Raw genomic sequence first — 20,517 nt, forward strand, 5'->3', positions numbered from 1 at the left:
AGCAATCATCCCTAATGCTGCTGCGATATGACAGTCTCATTTTTGATAATTATACCTGTTGGAAGTGGTGTATATCCAGCCAACATGAGACATATTGCTAGTTCTGCTTCCCATTTGGCCAGAAAATTTGGAGCCTTGTGTTCTTGTGTTAGCACACAGAGCTTTGTTCATTGCTTCTCAACGTTAATGAAAAGCTGACAGAATAGTTGGTTTCTTTGCTGGTATTGAAGATTAGTTTAAAACTTAATTTTGAAACATTTCTGTAAAGGCCACCAAAAACCTGGAAACCTTTTTTTCTTAAATTGGCTTTACACTGGATGAATCACCACCACTATATTAAAGTTGCTTGGACACGGTGAATCCTGACATGTATGGCACCTTGGCAAAATATTGTAGACATTGTGTTATCCTAAAAGTATTTGAGAATACAACAGAGTAATGCTGTGGTACACATTACCTGTTGCATTGTACTCATTCTTTAAACAGTACAAGAAACAAAGTGGCAAGATGAATTTTTATATGTTGCTTGCCATTAATTAATAGAACAGTCACTTGGAAGTCTGGCACAAATAAGGAACAAACAGCAATTACTTTAATGAACAAAGAGTAATAATAACTAGCTATTGAAGGTATTATATAAATGAACATTGTCGTTGAAACAGACGTTTTAGAATCTCAAAGTAGAAGAGCAAAGGATTCATTATTTGTTTAACAGAAGAAAGAAATGTACATTGTGTAACTGGCAAATGCAGCATTTGAATATTCGTTAATTATTGTTAAATACTTTTATTGTTTAATTATTTACATTAGAGTAATAAGTTAATAAAGCATGACAAATCTGAGATACTGTGGTCACTGGAGATTATAGAACTCTGATAAAGATCAAAGCACATCTACAGTATTACAGTTTAGAAATTCATTTGTTCATCTAGTGTCTGCTAACACAAATGTAACCTAAATTTTAATATTTACAGATGAATTTTTTTTGATGGTTTGCACTGCATTGTCCAAAGGAGTGACATTGTTTTCAACTGCAAAGCCTCAGTTGTGACAATTTAATTATTAATAGTGAATGTTCAGATTTGTATGAAACAAAAATTGAGACAGAAACCAGCTTTCTCAGAGCACTGGAGGTTTACAATGGAAGAGGAAACATTGCATAATGGGATATCCTGCACCTGTAGGTGACCTCATTCAGTATGCGATATACAATGCAGATGCAGATTATATGCACAGCAGAAGGCAAATGGCTGGGTGGAGTATGTAAAACTGCAGCTTATCAAACAGAACACAGTGGACTCAGCTGCAAACTGAACTACATTGCAATACAGGAAAAATGAGTATTTGTGCCAGCTTGTGAGAGAATGGCTCAACCGACTGATATTCCTGGCAGTTTCTGTGTCCCAGAAGTAGGACTTTTAGCTGCTATAAAATGGAGAAATGTAAAGGGGCAAGGACAATTAAAACAGAAGATAAAAGACCTACCTGCACTTCTGAAGAATGGATTGAACCTCAAGAAGAAGCAGGCTGATGTGGTAATTGTACAATTCTGCAATTTATACTGTAATCAAATAATACAGGGCAAAATTACATCACATTTATAAGAGGATGTGATCATTATTTTACTAGGTATTCTTTTGCAAGGTTCAAGAGGAAACATTATATTGAACAATATAATATGAAGCAGGTAATTGTAATTTGCTGACAGGTTACATATCTTTGCGAATAGATTGTTTGCTATTGAGGGTGGAACATATAGTAAATACAGGCTCAGGCGAATAAAGAGGTTTTTTTTTAAAAACACTTTTAATCTCCAGTGATGTACTGAAATGTTTTGAGGAAAACTCAAACTTTACAATCTAATTTCTATTGTTTGAATCTGTCAGGAGAGTTTGAGTATTCTATTAGTTTGAACCATAAGACGTATTCTATTAGTTTGAAGACTTTGCACTTTGTGATAAACATCGTAAACATTATTTAATTGCTTAAAACAAAGTGTCACTTTGTAGTTTTGCATGCTGCTCAACAGAACTGGTAGCTCAGTAACGTAAGCAAAAATACTTTTGCAAAATATTGTCTGGGAGAGAGGGAAATTTGAAATTGAAAGCATTTTGCTGATAAAATTGAAGGTCACTCAAACATGCATTGTCTGAACTATTGTTACGGCATATTACACATTCTCTGGTATCTAAAAATAATAGTAGAGGTCCCCTGGGTGGAAAATATTCTTGGTTTTCAATTTACTGCAGAATTGCAATGGCCTTCTCTATATTAGTATGTACAATTTTTAAAAAACTACAAAATAACTAATATTTTGCTCAAATACTGTACTTGCATGTTACCATTCCTTTAGCAGATGGCAACAACAATATGACACCACAAACAGCTCAGAAATAAATACATTTTTAGTAATATGTGGCTGGTCAAAGGATATTACAGACTAATTACAATTCTTGTCACATTTTTATATTAAAATTCTGTGGTGAAGAACTGAGTGGCAAAATGTAATTGCACAGGCTCCTTCAACCTTGGGGACATTGGTTTGAGTCCAACACAAACTGATTGGATGGCAAAGTTTCCCGCTGTACTAACTGGCTACCTCAGTTCTGGAAACTGGTTGGTGTGAGGAATGTGAAACTTAAGACTGTAACACATTGTTAAGGCAGAATAAAGTATCACCCTGTGTTGCACCTCATTAGGGAGAGAGAAGTGCTTAATGCTGAATGTCAGCAATAGAAAGCCTTTCTATTCCATGTCACTGACATTTTTGACCACGAACACAAAAAATTACAAAACTATATTCATTTTAAAAATGCCTTCATAATTGTCAAAAAATGTTAGAATTTCAAACTAGTAATAATACAATGAAGTTTTCATGTTATCATTTTGCTTTGATCTAGTTACCTACTAAGTGCATATTTCCATTATGTTGTGTTAACTCAATTATTACAATTATACAGTTCTTCCTGAGCTTTTTCCCTGCTTAGCTGATATTCTGTAATGACAAAGCTTTCAAAAAGAACTTTTATTATGAACTTACATCACAGTTAGGAAACTTCAGACCAAACCACATCCAACATTCTATTCTGAAAAAGCTCTCAGTTTGTCAGCTCTGACAAATTCCACCACAACTGTTGACATAATCCACAAGTTGTAAAAGAAAATCAAACCAGCCTTTCTCTCGATATCTTTTAAATAATTCCAGAATCTATGTGCTTGTGAAATAAAAGCTAATATTTTCTCCCTTGAACCATACTCTACCTGTGTATCAAGTTTTGTTATAAACCATTTATTAGTTTTTGAGAGAGTTTGTTTATAGATTGACAAACTGGTTGAAAACTTTGCCTCTGTCTACCTTCAATGATGAAAGTCTTAAAGCAGCCCATCATATTAATTTAAAAAAATGTCAATTTACCTTATCTCTTAATGTTAATGGGTTCTTTAAAAATATTCCAGGATCTACATTTGGATCTAGAAAACTAACCAGACTGTCACTGGGGACAATATCATAAGTGTGCCAAATTTGGTTGAAATCTGTCCAGCAGCTTTTGAGATATCCTATTGACAGACGAACAAACAGGGTGAAAGTATTGCTGCTGCTCAGGAAATGCTAGTTGGGTTACTGCTGGTGCTCCTTTCTTCTGGGATCTTCAGAGCCTGGCTTTCACAGAAATGTGCAGTGCAGCATCCCTTGGGATACTCCGCTGGGATAAGACAGGACATGCTAGGTTTAAATACTCAGTTTTAATATGAATGACTGGATAATGGGTGGGTGAGTGCTTTGGGGCAGTCAGTCAGGTTGGTGAGATGTTCAGGGGATTGAGTAATTAAATATGATCTTGGGGGATCCATGGGCCAGGCTAGGGGCATAAATGGATTGGCAAACTAGTTTAATCAGATTTTGGGGTAGTTGAGTCATAATCAGCACATAATCAGCAACATATAATCAGCAGTTGTGGTTTGGCAGATTATTGGCGGGGTGGTGGGTGAGTGTTTGGTGTCAGTTGTGTAGTTACCTAGCAAACAGACCAGGTTTTAATCCGTCTAACTACTCCAGCAAGTAGTGTGGGTCTGTGCGGACTCTGAGATTCTAAACTGACCTGGAGATATTTGTGGAGGGTACTGTGGAGAAGAGGAATTGCTCATTCTCACGCAAGGCTGTGTGTCAGGACTTCCACAGGGTCCTGGTGTATGTCTTCAGTTATTCTACCAGCCTCTGCAGAATAGAGACTAGAATATTTGGCCCATAACCTTTTGCTTATCTTCGTTGGTCGATGTCCTTAAAACCCCAAGTGAAATTAATTGAGAATGCAATACCTCTATTTTAATGGAATGCTACTGCACAACTCTTATCCAATAGTCATACTATATTGTTTAATTTCTACTTTTGAATTTGGCCATAACTCAGTGATAAAAGAAACCATTTCACTCTTGGGTAGCATCACTTACCAACCATTTATTTAAGCCATTTGATCAAGAAGAACTTGACTATTGCTGAAAAAAGACACATTTGTCTCTGTCAATCATCAAGCAACTTGTGCATTCTCCATGGTAAAACCTCTACCAATCAGAGTCCACTTGCCAATGAATCAGCACTCTCCAGGTTATGGTTCTTGTGCAGGGTGGTAGCGGCCCTAACTTTGGGAGAGAAGGTCCAGTTTCAAAACACAGCTGTCACAGAGTGTGTCATAGGTTATTCATATCAGTTGATTTTTTTTAAGAAGAATTCTTAGTATCTTGCAACATAGTGTAGTGTCCCTACAAAAAGGGCTAGGTTTAAATCCCACCTCAGAATGGGAAGACTATGAAATGGCATCATACAACATCCAAATAGACTGATTTAAAACAAAATCAGTACTCTCTGCTCGTACAGTATAAATGTTATTTCCCTTTGAGTGTCAGATGAAAAATGTCACAATGTGTTTTTTCAACATTAATCACTTTTTATTGATTAATTCATATCAGTGATCTTGCAGCAAATGCAAAAGTTTCTCTTTGAGGTAGCTAATGCAAACTTGTGAAAAGCCTTTTGTACACTTGGCACTGTAATAGTTGCTGTAACCCCATTTTTATTTATCATCACAATGTAGGACACATTTACTGCTAGACTGTTGGTGTTGTAATATAAAGTTTGTGTGATTTTAATTTAGAAATCAATGCTAACAAGTAAGTAATTTTAGTGAACAGATTCGTTTTGCAGAAAATATTTTGATTGGCCATTCATTATTGACTGCAGTACTTGTATGCAAACAATTGCATTCTAATTGTGATTTAATAACATTGCAATTAAAAAAAGTCTTCTTCCCCTAGGATGGATCAGTTCATTGAAATTGTCAGTAAATGTTCTTGTTGTTACTTTATACATAATCATCTGTCAAATACTAGCATTAGAAATATTCATTTCATGACATTTTGTCTGTATGAGGTCAAATTACTAGCTCTGCAGCTTTCTGTTTAGAAGAAAATGTGCATTTCAGCGTAGTCCATTTAAAAATGTACATGTACTAATATCCAATACAATTTCCTTTTTCTTATTTTGCTGTATGGTTTTAAATGGGCTATTATTACACCGAATTCATGTGAAAAAGGGATTCCTGATTGTTCAAGCATGTACAACAAGTGTTCACTACCATCCAGGTCATGACTCCAGTTTTAGGGCAGTCAGCCGTTCACACGAACCTGCATGCCTTGTTTGGATGTATTTCATCTGCTTTCAGCTAAATGGAGTATGATGTAGTCACATGGCTGCCCTTGAGAATTGCAAAACAGGAACTGTTCATTTCAGTTCCTGTCCCCTAGTAGCTCATGTTTACTATTGTCTAAAAAAGGAATAGTATTCATGATGCCACTGAAGACGTGGGTGACCCAGTCTTCTCGGGATGTGGGATTGGAAGTTGTCTAAAAATAGAAATTCAAATTAGGAAGAAAAAATGGGTAGATCTAAGTTTGTACCATGAATTAGTGTGTTGCCATTCATGCTTGGGGACTAGGGTTCTAGCTTGTATAAACGTCTCTCTGAGATTTGGTTAATGGTTGGCAGGTCATACAGTGAGTTGGATGATTAATATAAAAGCGCAAATAGATTACGATGAGGATTTTTCTCCTTATGGACTAGAACTTGTTTACTTTTGCTACATCACGTGCATAATTTGGCTTTTGAAGCAACTCTGACTGTCCAAAGTTGCATTGAAAATCTTAATTCATACTTTGTTGACCAACTTGACTTGGGTTTGAAAAAAGAACTAAAGTTTCAATCATCAGCTAAGTTATCACACTTCACTTTAAAGGGTAACACTCAAATAAAAGTGTCTTCTTTCTCCAAGATCCTCTTACTGGTAGTCTAACTCTCAAACTCACTCTTGCAGTGTGGAGGAGGTCATTTACAATATCCTTTATCAGAGCTGGATTGAGTGCCTCAGATGAAGGTCACAGCTGTTCTCCTCTGCAGAAACCCCTGTCCACACTACGTTAGTCATATCTGATGGTCTCTTGTGACCATTAGCGGGAAGTAGTCTGCACTCTTAAATGGTATGGAAGAAGTCATGCAGCAAGCTAAAACCATAATGTGACAAATTGTCTGGATGGAGACATCTTGGAAAAGAGGTGACTCCTCCGATCGAATTTTTGTGTGAAGCTGGAGGACTCTTTCACTTGGACCTTGGAGAATTTTTTGTTTCAATAGTAACGGAAATCTAGAAGTTGGACAATTCAATTTCAAAGCTTCCTGAAGAAAACTATACTATGAATTGCAGCTGTGACATAGGGTTGTCTGCCTCTTTAAATCCGGCACCAGCTCCTGGATGGGGATTGGTGATGAGGGCTTCCCAACATCACAATGGTCTCCATTATGTGAACTGGCTGAATGCCTACATTACCTGCGTTCAGGGACTTACCACTGTGTAATGGGGCTGGAATGACCATATCTTTCTAATTTGCAGCATCATTGGTGATGGTAGGATTAAATCCAAACCAAAGATTCTCTTTTGACTGTTTTATTTATTAAATTTACCTAGAGATTGTGCACTATAGTTCAAAGACGACAAGGTCCAATGACTGGATGCTGGCCAGAAATGCTGGATATTAGATTAAAACACTAGATTAAAATGTCAAAAACGTTATTGCTACAAGAAAGATGTAAAAGCATTGCTGGCAGGCAACTTTAAAATGCTTTGACGGAATTTAAATCTATTGTCATAGGATGCTTACTTCTTGCTAATTATTAGCTATATTAATGAAAACAAAAGTAGTAGCTGCGACTTGAAAATTTGCCATAATCTTACCAGACCATGGAGGTGCTCACTCATTAAAGGGAGAGAGAGAGATAATGGGTGGTGGTTTAACTTGAGGGTCACCATGCCTCAAGCACAGGGAGAGATTGAGAACAGGCGTCCTTCATGGTAACCTGTAGCTCTTGTATCTTTCCAGTTCTCTAAATGGCCTGGTTCCATGGAGGCTGGTGTGTTTTGCATTATTTTTAAAACGGCACCTACCTCACCACGTGTACCTTCACCCTCTCCAGTCCTCTTTATCCCCACATCCAAGCTTGTCAGCATGGCCAGGGAAAATCAACCCAGGAACTCTCCATTGGCTAGAAAAGGTAGACTGGTGGGCAGGATCAGTTGAAATGTTGAAGTCAATTTCCACACAAATGAATAGAACTAAAAACAGCATTATGCAGCAATGGCAATTACCTAGATAGTGCAAGGATGAGATTTTCACTCTCAGCCATTTTGGCTAATGAAGTTTAACCCGTGGCACTAATGTAATTATATTGATATCAAACGGAATATGTGGTGTCTTTCTGGTTTTCAGTCGTTGTAACAACATCCTGCACTGGAGTTCTGGAGTTCCCCCTGGGAGTTATCCGTGTTTCTCTCCTGCGTCTCATCTGCTGGTTACTCCTTGGTGCTACCAAACAAGAACACAATGTTGGGTTCCTTACCTATTTCACCACCATCTTTTTTGATTTGTCTAATGTCCCCAGTTTAGAGCACAAGATCTTGAGATATAGGAGCAAAAGTAGGCTATTTAGCCCATCAACTCTGGTCCACCATTCAATGAAATCATGGCTAATCCGATAATCTTCAACTCCACTTTCCTGCCTTTTCCCCATTACTCTTGATTTCCTTACTGATTAAAAATGTGTCTATCTCAGCCTTTAATGCAGTTAGAAACATAGCTTTGACAGACTTCTGCAGTAAAGAATTCCACAGATTCACCAACCCCTGAATGAAAAAAAATCCTCCTCATCACTGTCTTAAATGGATGACCCCTTACTCTGAGATATAACTTCTGCTCCTATACTCTCCCATAAGGAGGAACAAGCTTTCCACATCTACCCTGTCAAACTCCCCAAATATCTTAAATGCTTCAATAAGGCATCCTCTTCAGAACATCAATGAATTCAAGCCCAAGCTACTCAGCCTCTCTTCATAAGAAAATCCTCCACACACAGGATCAACCTGGTGAACCTTCTCTGTACAGTCTCCAATTCCAGTATACCTTACCGTAGATAAGGGGAAACACAACTTTTCACACTCTTCCAGGTCCTGTTAGGGTGAAAGGCAACGCTGGTAGGTGTAGGGAATGCTGGATGACTAGAGAAATTGAGGTTTTGGTCAAGAAAAAGGAGGAAGCATGTCAAGTATAGACAGCGGAGATTGAGTGAATCCCTAGAAGAGTATAAAGGCAGTAGGAGTACTGTTGAGAGGGAAATCAGGAGGGCAAAAAGGGGACATGAGATAGCTTTGGCAAATAGGGTTAAGGAGAATCCAAAGAGATTTTATAAATACATTAAAGACAAAAGGGATCTAGGGAGAGAATAGAGCCCTTTAAAGATAAGCAAGGTTGTCTATGTGTGGAACCACAGGAGGTGGGGGAGATACTAAACAAATATTTTCATCAGTGTTTACTGCGGAAAAGGAAGTGGAAGATATAGAATGTGAGAAAATAAATAGCGACATCTTGAAAAACATCCATTTTACAGAGGAGGAGGTGCTGGACGGTTTAAAATGCAAAAACGTGAATAAATCCCCAGAACCTGATCAGGTGCACCCTAGAACTCTGTGGGAAGCTAGGGAAATGATTGCTGGTCTCCTTGCTGAGATATTTATATTATCGATAGCCACAGATGAGGTGCTGGAAGACTGGAGGTTGGGTAACGTGGTGCCACTGTTTAAGAAAGGAGGTAAGGAAAAGGCAGGGTACTATACACCAGTGAGCCTGACATTGGTGATGGGCAAGTTATTGGAGGGAATCCCGAGGGACAGGATTTACATGTTTTTGGAAAGGCAAGGACTGATTAGGGATAGTCAACATGGCTTTGTGTTTGGGAAATCGTGTCTCACTAACTTGATTGAATTTTTTGAAGAACTAACAAAGAGGATTGATGAGGGCAGAGCAGTAGATGTGATAAACATGGACTTTAGTAAGGCATTCGACATGGTTCCTCACGGTAGACAGGTTAGCAAGGTTAGATCACATGGAATACAAGGAGAACTAGCCACTTGGATACAGAAGTGGTTCTAAGTTAGAAGACAGAGGGTGGTGTTGGAGAGTCACTTTTTAGACTGGAGGCCTGTGACCAGTGGTGTGCCACAAGGATCAGTGCTGGATCCACTGCTTTTCGTCATTTATACAAATGATTTGGATGTGAACATAAGAGGTACATTTAGTAAGTTTGCAGATGACACCAAAATTGGAGGTGTAGTGGACAGTGAAGAAGCTCACCTGAGAGTACAATGGGATCTTGATCAGATGGGCCAATGGGCTGAGAAATGGCAGATGGAGTTTAATTTAGATAAATGTGAGGTGCTGCATTTGGAAAGGCAAATCAGGGCAGGACTCATAGACTTAATGGTAAGGTCCTGGAGAGTACCACTGAACAATGAGACCTTGGAGTGCAAGTTCATAGTTCTTTGAAAGTGGAGTCGCAAGTAGATAGGATAGTGAAGAAGGCATTTGGTATGCTTGCCTTTATTGAGAATAGGAGTTGCAAGGTTATGTTCAGGCCCACAGGACATTGGTTAGACCACTTGTGGAATACTGTGTGCAATTCTGGTCTCCCTGCTATAGGAAGGATGTTGTGAAACCTGAAAAGGTTCAGAGAAGTTTTACAAGGATGATTCGATGGTTTGAGCTATAGGGAGAGGCTGAATAGGCTGGGTCTATATTCCCTGGAGTGTCGGAGGCTGAGGGGTGACCTTATAGAGGTTTATAAAATCATGAAGGGCTTGGATAGGGTAAATAGTCAAGGTCTTGACACATGGCCACAATTGAGCAAAGTCCAATTATTCCCCCAATATGTCAGCACACTGAATGTGATGAGAGTACAACTACAACATTTAAAAGACATTTAGACAAGTACATGAATAAGAAATGTTTGGAGGGATATGGGCCAAGAGCAGGCAGATGGGGCTAATTTAGTTTGGGATTATGGTTGGCATGGTCTGATTGGACTGAATGGTCTGTTTTCATGCTTAATGACTCAATAACAATGGGAAGTATCTTTATGTTCAAGGATGGGAAAGTTGTGGTTGGGTGAAATGCTAAGTGTTTGAAAATCTCAATCTCTATTACACTCCTTTACTATTCCATTGGCGGCTGCACTTCAGCTGCCTAGACTCTAAGTTCTAGAATTTAGTTCTTAAACCTCCCAACTCTGGGCCACTTTATCACATTAGATTCACTGATCAAACATAAATTGGTTTTGCCTGGTGCTTCGCAAATTTTATAAACTCAACAACTGGTGATACCCAGCCTCTTTCTGATCGATAGCTATTAAAATTAAAGTATGTGGTAGGGAATCTTTCCTTCCACTGTTTAAAAACCTTCAATTTTACTGCAGTGATACTATGACAAAAATGCAAAATCATGCAATTGGATTAACAGGTCACTCGAATGTAGTCTGCATTGTGTTAATTTATAATTTATTAGTTTAGTGTGTACTAGTGTAAAGATCCCTACTTCTGAAAGGGAACACTTTCTGTTCAATCCTTTCATTGTTCTGGAATGCTATGGCATGATATGGGAGGACTGCAGTCTCAATGGGAAGGGAAATCTTCCAGAAATTATTTCAACACTCCTAATTATTAGTAGTATAAGGTACAAAATAAAATGAAATATTCAAAGCAATTGCATAAAATCTTGTGAGACCTATAATTGAACATGAACACTGTTAATTCAGAGTTACGGTAAAAATGGAAACACTAATAATGCATCTCTAGTACCTCAGAGAGCATCCTTCCACTTCATGAAATGGCATTGCTAATTACCAATTAATAAATAATGAATACCATCAATGAACATTGATTGTTTCAGATATTAGCAGCACCAGGAAATGTCTTATTTTGCTGAGGAAGAGAATTCCATATGGATTTCATTTTTATTACCTTTAAAGAAAGTTTACCTGAAAAAAGACATTAACCACAGCCATGAGATTCATATCTGAGCAAAATAATTTAAAATGCATCAAAGTAATTCCCATTGCTGTGATATTCTAAGGAAGTCTTGCAAAAATAAGTAAATGGTTTCATTTGAAAGCTGAGGCACCTTTTAATGGGTTTCTCTTGTAAATTACCTGGTTTGTCCCAGGTATTTAGTCAAATTTGATCTGGGCTGCTCAGCCACAAGGCATGGCAATTCTTTGCCTGTTTGATGCCACGTCATGGGCAATCCTCATGAACATGTCAATCTGGGAGATAGAAAGCTCTGACCCCTGCATCTTCCCCTCCACAACCCTCTGTACTGTTAATTGTAGTCTCTGCAGAATTGAAAGTGCTTCTGAGCCTCAAACTATTCCTGGTGGGTAGATGCCAGATGTTTGATACAGCAACATTCACTCTTGTTTTGCATCCATTGTGAGTAAATAAGGAAATTAATCCATAAATCAATGCTATTCCAGCAACCAGCTATCAAGTAAATGAAGGCTTTTAAAACTATAGGACTGCAATTAAACCATTATATCTTAAGTTTCTGAGCTGCTCATCTCTTTATGAAGAATTAGTTTTCACTGTCCACGATGCTACACTTGAAAGTTGAGGTACTTCTGTGAGTAGCCTTTGAACAAGGTATTGTTTGGGATTATGGTCTTGGGGAAAATGTAATGAAGAATTTGCTGGTATAAACTCATTAAATATTTCACTGTTATATTTAGAACTTCCCTGCAAAATTTGATATAAATATACAATATAATTAATGAGATAGAGCTCTACTGCAACCTGGCCTGAGATATGATGTATAGATGTAGTCCAACTTTTAGCAAGATATGTCACAGAAAATTGTTCTAATGATCATCTTGACATTGTCCCACAGGTATGAGGCACTTGCTCCCTGCGTGGATGAGGAATAGGCCTGCAGGAAGGATGAGTCAACTGACCATGGCACCATGGTCCAGGAGGCCATTCAAGAGGGGGGAGCAAAAAGACAGATTGTAGTTGTAGGGGATTCCATCATAAGGGGGATAGACAGTATCCTTTGCGAGCAGGATAGAGAATCCCGTATGGTGTGTTGCCTGCCCGGTGCCAGGGTGCGAGACATCTCTGACCGGCTTGAGAGAATACCAGAGAGGGAGAGGGAGGATCCAGTTGTTGTGGTCCACGTAGGTACCAACAACTAGGCAGGACTAGGAAAAAAGACCTGTTTTGGGATTATGAAAAGCTAGGAACAAAATTAAAAAGCAGGTCTTCAAGGGTCATAATCTCTAGATTGCTGCCCGAGCCACATGCAAATTGGCATAGGGAGGCGAGGATCAGGGAAGTAAACACGTGGCTAAAAGAGTGGTGTGGGAAAGAGGGTTTCCTTTTCATGGGGCACTGGCATCAGTTCTGGGACAGGAGAGATCTATATCGCTGGGATGGACTCCACCTGAACAGGGCCGGGTCCAGTGTTCTGGCGAAAAGGGTAAATAGGGTGGTTAATAGGACTTTAAACTAGTAAGTAGGGGGGAAAGGGAGAAGTGAGCGTAGAGGGAGAATAACAATTAATGTAAGGCAAAGCAGCAGGTTAGCAGGTGACGAGGAAGCTTCAACTCCATTGAAAATTAGGAAAAATGTTAAAGTGAAGGAGAACTCAAGAGCTGTTAGTAATGGAGGTAATAGGACCCAAAAAGAAGGTGCAAAAACTAGCATAAGGGCACTTTATCTGAATGCCTGGAGCATTCGAAACAAGGCGGATGAGTTGACTTTGCAAATCATGGCAAATGAGTATGATTTAGTGGCCATTACAGAGACATGGTCACAGGATGGTCATGACTGGGAGTTAAATATCCAGGGGTATCAAACTGTTTGGAAGGACAGACAGGAAGTTAAGAGAGGTGGTGTTGCTCTGGTTTTTAAGGATGATATCAGGGCAGCCTTGAGGAGGGGTTCATAGAATGCATCCGCGATAATTTCCTTGAACAATATGTAATGGAACCTACGAGGGAGCAAGCTATCCTAGATCTAGTCCTGTATAATGAGACAGGAATAATTAATGATCTCACAGTTAGGGATCCTCTCGGAAGGAGCGATCACAGTATGGTCGAATTTAAAATACAGATGGAGCGTGAGAAGGTTAAATCCAGTACCTATGTCCTGTGCTTAAACAAAGGAGACCATGAAGGAATGAGGAAGGAGTTAGCTCAGGTAGAATGGGAGCAAAAACTTTATGGTGGGTCAATTGAGGAACAGTGGAGGACTTTCAAAACGATTTTTCACAGTGCTCAGCAGAAGTATATTCCAGTGATAAGGAAGAACTGTAGGAAAAGAGAGAGCCAGCCATGGAAGTCTAAGGAAATAAAGGAAAGTATCAGATTGAAAAAAAACACATACAAAAAAGCAAAGAGTAGTGGGAAACTAGTAAACTGGGAAATCTTTAAAGGCTAACAGAAAGCCACAAAAAAAGTTATAAAGAAAAGAAAGATAGATTATGAGAGTAAACTAGCTCAGAATATAAAAACAGGCAGCAAAAGTTTCTATAAATATGTAAATCGTAAAAGAGTGGCGAAGGTAAACATTGGTCCTTTAGAGGATGAGAAGGCCAATTTAATAACTGGGAATGAGGAAATAGCCGAGACATTAAACAGTTATTTCGTGTTGGTCTTCACAGTGGAAGACACAAATAACATGGCGAAAACTAATAGCAAGAAGGTTATAGCAGGTGAGGACCTAGAAACTATCATTATCACTAAGGAGGCAGTGCTGGGCAAGCTAATGGTGCTAAAGGTAGACAAGTCTCCTGCCCTGATGAAATGTATCCCAGGGTACTAAAAGAGGTGATGGAGGAAATAGCAAATGCACTAGTAATTATTTACCAAAATTCACTGGGCTCTGGGGTGGTTCCCGCAGATTGGAAAACAGCCAATGTGACGCCACTGTTTAAAAAAGGAACTGACAAAAAGCAGGTAACTATAGGCCAGTTAGCTTAACTTCAGTAGTGGGGAAAATGCTTGAATCTATCATTAAGGAAGAAATAGCAAGACATCTGGATAAAAATTGTCCCATTGGGAACACCCAGCATGGGTTCATGAAGGGTAGGTCATGTTTAACTAATTTGGTGGAATTCTTTGAGGACATTACTTGCATGGTGGACAATGGAGAACCTGTGGATGTGGTGTATCTGGATTTCCAGAAGGCATTTGACAAGGTGCCACACCAAAGGCTGCTACACAAGATAAAGTTGCATGGTATTACAGGTAATGTATTGGCATGGATAGAGGATTGGTTGACCAGTAGAAAGCAAAGAGTAGGGGTAAATGGGTGTTTTTCTGGTTGGCGGTCAGTGGCTAGTGGTGTGCCTCAGGGATCAGTGCTGGGACCTCAATTGTTTACAATTTACATAGATGATTTGGAGTTGGGGACTAAGTGTGGTGTGTCAAAATTTGCAGATGACACTAAGGTGAGTGGTAGAGCAAAGTGTGCAGAAGACACTGAAAGTCTGCAGAGGGATACAGATAGTCTAAGTGAGTGGGCAAAGGTCTGGCAGATGGAGTACAATGTTGATAAGTGTGAGGCCATCCATTTTGGTAGGAATAACAGCAAAATGGACTATGTTTTAAATGGTAAAAAATTGCAGCACGCTGCTGTGCAAAGGGACTTGGGCGTCCTTGTGCATGAATCGCTGAAGGTGGGATTGCAGGTGCAGCAGGTGATTAAAAAGGCAAATGGAATTTTGTCTGCCATTGCTCGAGGGATGGAGTTTAAAAACAGGGAGGCTATGCTGCAGCTGTATAGGGTCCTGGTGAGGCCACACCTGGAGTACTGTGTGCAGTTTTGGTCTCCTTACTTGAGAAGAGATATACTAGCACTGGAGGGGGTGCAGAGGAGATTCACTCAGTTGATTCCAGAATTGAGAGGGTTCGATTATGAGGAGAGACTGAATAGACTGGGATTATACTCATTGGAATTCAGAAGAATGAGGGGAGATCTTATAGAAACATATAAGATTATGAAGGGAATAGATAAAGTGGAGGCAGGGAAGTTGTTTCTGCTAGCAGGTGAAACTAGGACTAGAGGGCATCGCCTCAAAGTAAAGGGAAGCAGATGTAGGTCTGAGGTCAGGAGGAACTTCTTCACGCAAAGGGTTGTGAATCTGTGGAATTCCTTGCCCAGCGAAGCGGTTGAAGCTACCTCGCTGAATGTTTTTAAGGCAAGGCTAGATAAATTTTGAACAGTAAAGGAATTAAGGGTTATGGTGAGTGGGCGGCTAAGTGGAGCTGAGTCTCAAGAAGATCAGCAATGATCTTATTAAATGGCGGGGCAGGCTCGAGGGGCCAGCTGGCCTACTCCTGCTCCTAGTTCTGATGTCCTTATCACATCTGTCTGTTTCCTGTAGCATTTAGCTTTGTTTTACTTTTGTTTCATGCAGTTATTGATCATGAAATGCACTGACAACAGTCTCAAGTATCTGCTTTCAAGATTTTCTCAAAGTCTTCAGTATGTTCCAAAAATAATTAAAATATGGACAAGTTCTTTGCATTTCATATTAATCCAATTACCCTTGTTACTCGTCAGCACTGCAATTTAAGAGAGTAGAGGTTATTGCAATTAATAATGAATCACTGACAAATGAGTCAGTCTGAAGCACTATATTTAAAGTCATGTAAAAATAAAGATTTACTTTGTAAAAAATTAAGATTACTTATATTTATAGTTGTTGAAATTAATGATAGAGATAATGAACAGCTCCATATGTTTTGGCCAACAATGTAACCAATACTTTTAAAGGCACATTAAATGAAAAACTGGATATTTTGTCCTTTGCAAAGTATTCTTTGAGAAGGCTACTTCATCTGTGGTTATGTAAGGAAGTTAAGGAGAGTATTAAATTGAAAGATGCGCTGTACAATCTACAAATACTAATTGCAGGCCAGAGAATTAAACAGGCTTAAGAACCAGCAAAGAATGACAGGAGGCAGATTATGACAGAAAGCTCACAGGTAATAAGTTTTTTCTACAAGTATTTGCATTGGAAAACAGGAAGCAAAGCCAGTGCTCATCCTCTAAAGATTGAACGTAGGGAATTGAGAGTTGCAATCAAAGAAATGGCAGAGTTATAGGCCGGGTATTTTGTGTGGCCTTTGCAGTAGAAAATTTAATAATTTCCCAAAGATTATTGTAAACCAAGAGGTCTTATGGAAGAATGAACTTCAAACAATCACTATCACAAGGGAAAATGTGCCAAGGAAACTATTGGACCTAAAGATGGACAAAATCCCAGACTGGAATGTCTGCATCCAAGGATCATAAAAGAACTGGTAGCACAGATTGTAGATGCATTGTTTATAATCTTTTAAAATTCCTCACATGCTGGAAGCTGATTGGAAAATGTGGCACCTTTATTCAAGGTAGGAGGGAGGCAGAAAGCAGGAAATTACAGGGCTAACTGGACTAATATCTATCGTCAGGAAGATGCTAAAATCCATTATTAAGGAGGTTATAGCAGGATATTTAGAAAATTACAAAATGTTCCCGCAGAGCCAACATGGTTTGTTGAAATGGAAATCACATTTAACTATGAATTTCTTAGAGTTTGTTGACAAAATAACATTCAGTCAACAGAGGGGTACTGATCAGTGTGGTGTACTTGGATTTCCAAAAAGGATTTGATATACTGCTGCATCAGTGATTGTTGTACGAGTTAAGAATGCATGATGTATGCTATAATGTATTAGTATGGATAAAGGATGGTTAGCTCACATGAAGCTGGGAAGAATAAATGAGTCTTTTTCAGGTTGGCAAGCTTTAATGAGTGGATTGCCACAGAGATCAATGCTGGGGCTTCAACCATTTACAATATACATCCATGATTTTGATGAGCAGACCATATGTACAGTTGCTAAATTTGCTGAATACACCAAAATAGATAGAAAAATGAGTTGAAAAGTGAAGGTATATACTTTGTCAAGGGATAGAGACAGGTTAAGTGAGCGGGTAAACTTTCAGCAGATCGAGCATTACATGGGTAAATGTGAACTTGTCCAATTTGGCAGTAGGAAGGCAAATGCAATGTTAGCATTCATTTCGAGAGGGCTAGAATACAAGAGCAAAGATGTAGTGCTGAGGCTGTATCGGGCTGTGAAATGGGTCAGGGTGCATTTGGAATATTGTGAGCAGATTTGGGCTCAGTATCTAAGGAAGGATGTGCTGGCATTGGAACGGATCCAGAAGAGGTTTACAAGAATGAATATGAGGATGAAGAGCTGTCATATGGGGAGCAGTTGAAGACTCTGGGTCTGTACTTGGACTTTAGAAGGATGAGGGGGGATCTCCTTGCAACTTACAGAATTATGAGAGGCTTGGATAGAGTGGACATGGCAAAGGTATTTCCACTAGTAGGAGAGATTAAGCTCCAAGGGCACAGCCTCAAAGTGAAGACATGATTCTTTAGTATTGAAGTGAGAAAATTTCTTCAGACAGAGGGTGGTGAATCTGTGGAACTCATTGCCGCAGAAGACTGTGAATGCTAAGTCAATGAGTGTAATTAAGATAGAGTTAAACAGGCTCTTGAGTAATAAGGAGACAAAGGGTTACAAGGAGAAGGCAAAAGACTGGGGTTGAGAAACATGTGAACCATGATTGGCAGAGCAGACTCGATGGGCCGAGTCACCTAATTCTGCTCCTGTATCTTATAGTCTTATGGAATAGAAAAGCAGAATATTATTTAAACGGAAAGAGATTGCAGAACTTCATGGTACTGAGAGGTCTGACTTTCCTGGACATGAATCATGTAAAGTTAATACGGAGGTACAGCAAATGATTAGGAAGGTAAGTGGAATGTTGTTGTTTACTGCAAAAGGAATGGAAGACCAAAGGAGGGAAGTTTTCTATAGCTATACCGGGCAGTGGAAACACCACATCTGGAGTACACTGTACAGTTTTGGTCTGTATTGGAAAAACAATATAACTGCATCAGAAGCAGTTCAGAGAAAGTTCACTCGACTCATTCCTGGGAAGGAGGGCTTATTTGTGAAGACATGTTGAACAATTTGGGCTTATACCCACAGGAGCTTAGCTGAATATGACATAATCTTATTGAAACCTGGGAGCTTGGGTGGGGGGTACTGAATAGAGTGGAGAATGTTTCTTCTTGTGGGGAAGACTAAACCTAGTGAACATACGAGGTGTACTTTTTAAAACAGAGAAAAGGAAAACTTTCTTCCTCTAAGTGTCGTTAATGTGAAATTCTATTTCCCAGAAGGCAGTGGAGATATTTTAATTTTGATAGACAAAGAAGTCAAAAGTTTATGGGTTGCAGACTGGAAAGTGGAGATGACAGCATAACCTGATCAACCATGACCTTATTGAAAGTTCAAGCAGGCTTGTAGGTCAAATGACTCACACCATTCCTATGTTCCCTCAGCCTGCTTGCTTCTCAGTACAGAGAGCTAGTAAAATTTCAGTCCATTGTGAACATGCTGAGGGAGTGGAGGAGAATTGTGACTGTGAACAGCATGGGGAAAGGGTAACATGCAAGAAAATGGCAGCTAAATGAATATAAAAGTGGATAGCAGGTGAACTGCAGATGATTGGTTGTCTTTACCAATGGAAATGCCAAGTGCTGTTTGTCAATTAAACTTGGATTCTTTTCCACCCCATCAACCTGTTCAGACATGTTATGATACACCTCTGTAGCTTGGTGAGACATGAAGCTAGGCCTTCTGTTTCAGAAGTAGGGACACTATCATTGGATCACAAGAGCCCCTCAACCAATTAAACATAAATGAGTTCTGAGGAAGGGTCACCGGACCTGAAACGTTAACTCTGATCTTTTTCTGCACAGATGCTGCCAGACCTGCTGAGCTTTTCCAGCAACTTCTGTTTTTGTTCCTGGTTTACAGCATCCACAGTTCTTTCAGTTTTTAAACATAAATGAGGACTTGTGACCTGGATTACTGACTGATGATATCACATGTTTGGCCTGATTGCCAATCTATCTGACCAATAGCTGCCTCAAAGTCCAAATCCACCCCATTAAAGCTGCAGGGAATATTGTTCCCATTGTTTGGGCATTGCACATGCTTCTGTGTTCTTTTCATATCTCAAACCAAATTAAAATATAGAACTCAGTTGATGCAAGGGAGTGCACTGGTATTTTGATGGGCTGTGTCATTATTCAGAGTTTGTTTGGTTGTTTGGTCAGGTATAAATTTTGTTTTCTAGTACGGAGTGATAATAGTTAAATTCTTTCATTAGCAGGTGGACAACTTGGAACAAAATGCTGATAATCATCCATCAAATTCCAGAAGAAAGGTAAATATCTTGGAAGTTTCTGGTAAAAGGTCCCTTCCTCACTGTTTCTGTCGTATAGTTCTAGTGAATAGTCAAGAGGTGGCGATCAGCTGACCATTGCACATAATAAGCTCTAACACAAGTAGTGCTAAGAAGAAATCTGCAAACATCAATTGTCTATTTTAGCTGATAATAATATTTTGTACATTGTTTATTAAAATGGAGCACTCAGTTAACTGTCTAATGAGCATTAATTCTTATTGGAGTTATGTGATTCTAAAGTTATTCAACTCTTAAACTGATACTATAGAAATTGGGAAATGGAGTAATTGGATACAGTGCTACTCTAATTTCTGTGTCTGTTGCAGAAGTGTTCATATATATCATTTATAAAGGGGACTGGCTTGACTAAAGCCCCAAACTGACTTATACACGACAACCAAGCTAGTTAGATACACTTAGTGACAAATTTGGACCCTTCCTTAAATGTTACTCTTCGATTTTTTTCCTCCCTTTGAATCAAAAATTGTTGATCTACATTACCTGTAAACAAATGTGCATTTCTTAATTCAATGACAAAGTGACAATTGAGGAAGGGTCACCAGACCTGGAACTTTAATTCTGATTTTCTCTTCACAGATGCTGCCAGACCTGCTGAGCTTGTCCAGCAACTTCTGTTTTTGGTCCTGATTAACAGCATCCGCAGTTCTTTTGGTTTTTACTATCTGACATATGAGTTTGTCTACTTGTTATACACCCAAAAAGCAGACAGCTGTAATGCTATGCAGCATAGCAGTGGGATGGCTTCTGA

At 39.1% G+C, this 20,517-nt stretch overlaps 1 protein-coding gene across 3 annotated transcripts in view; it reads left to right on the top strand.

The window, feature by feature from the left end:
• The first annotated feature begins 1,249 nt into the window (after positions 1 to 1,249).
• rapgef5a (Rap guanine nucleotide exchange factor (GEF) 5a) overlaps positions 1,250 to 20,517 on the top strand; it is a 162,451-nt gene continuing 143,183 nt past the window's right edge. For 2 of the 3 annotated variants that reach the window (XM_020530166.2, XM_048613850.1), the window contains exons 1-2: positions 1,250 to 1,535; positions 19,671 to 19,727. In XM_020530166.2, the coding sequence (XP_020385755.1) occupies positions 1,365 to 1,535; positions 19,671 to 19,727 (228 nt within the window). In that variant the 5' untranslated portion in view covers positions 1,250 to 1,364. The remainder of the gene's footprint in view (positions 1,536 to 19,670; positions 19,728 to 20,517) is intronic. The other variant, XM_020530167.2, reaches the window with a different exon arrangement.

The sequence above is a fragment of the Rhincodon typus genome, chromosome 2 (genome assembly GCF_021869965.1).
Source record: "Rhincodon typus isolate 14 chromosome 2, sRhiTyp1.1, whole genome shotgun sequence".
Classification (NCBI taxonomy): Eukaryota; Metazoa; Chordata; class Chondrichthyes; order Orectolobiformes; family Rhincodontidae; genus Rhincodon; species Rhincodon typus.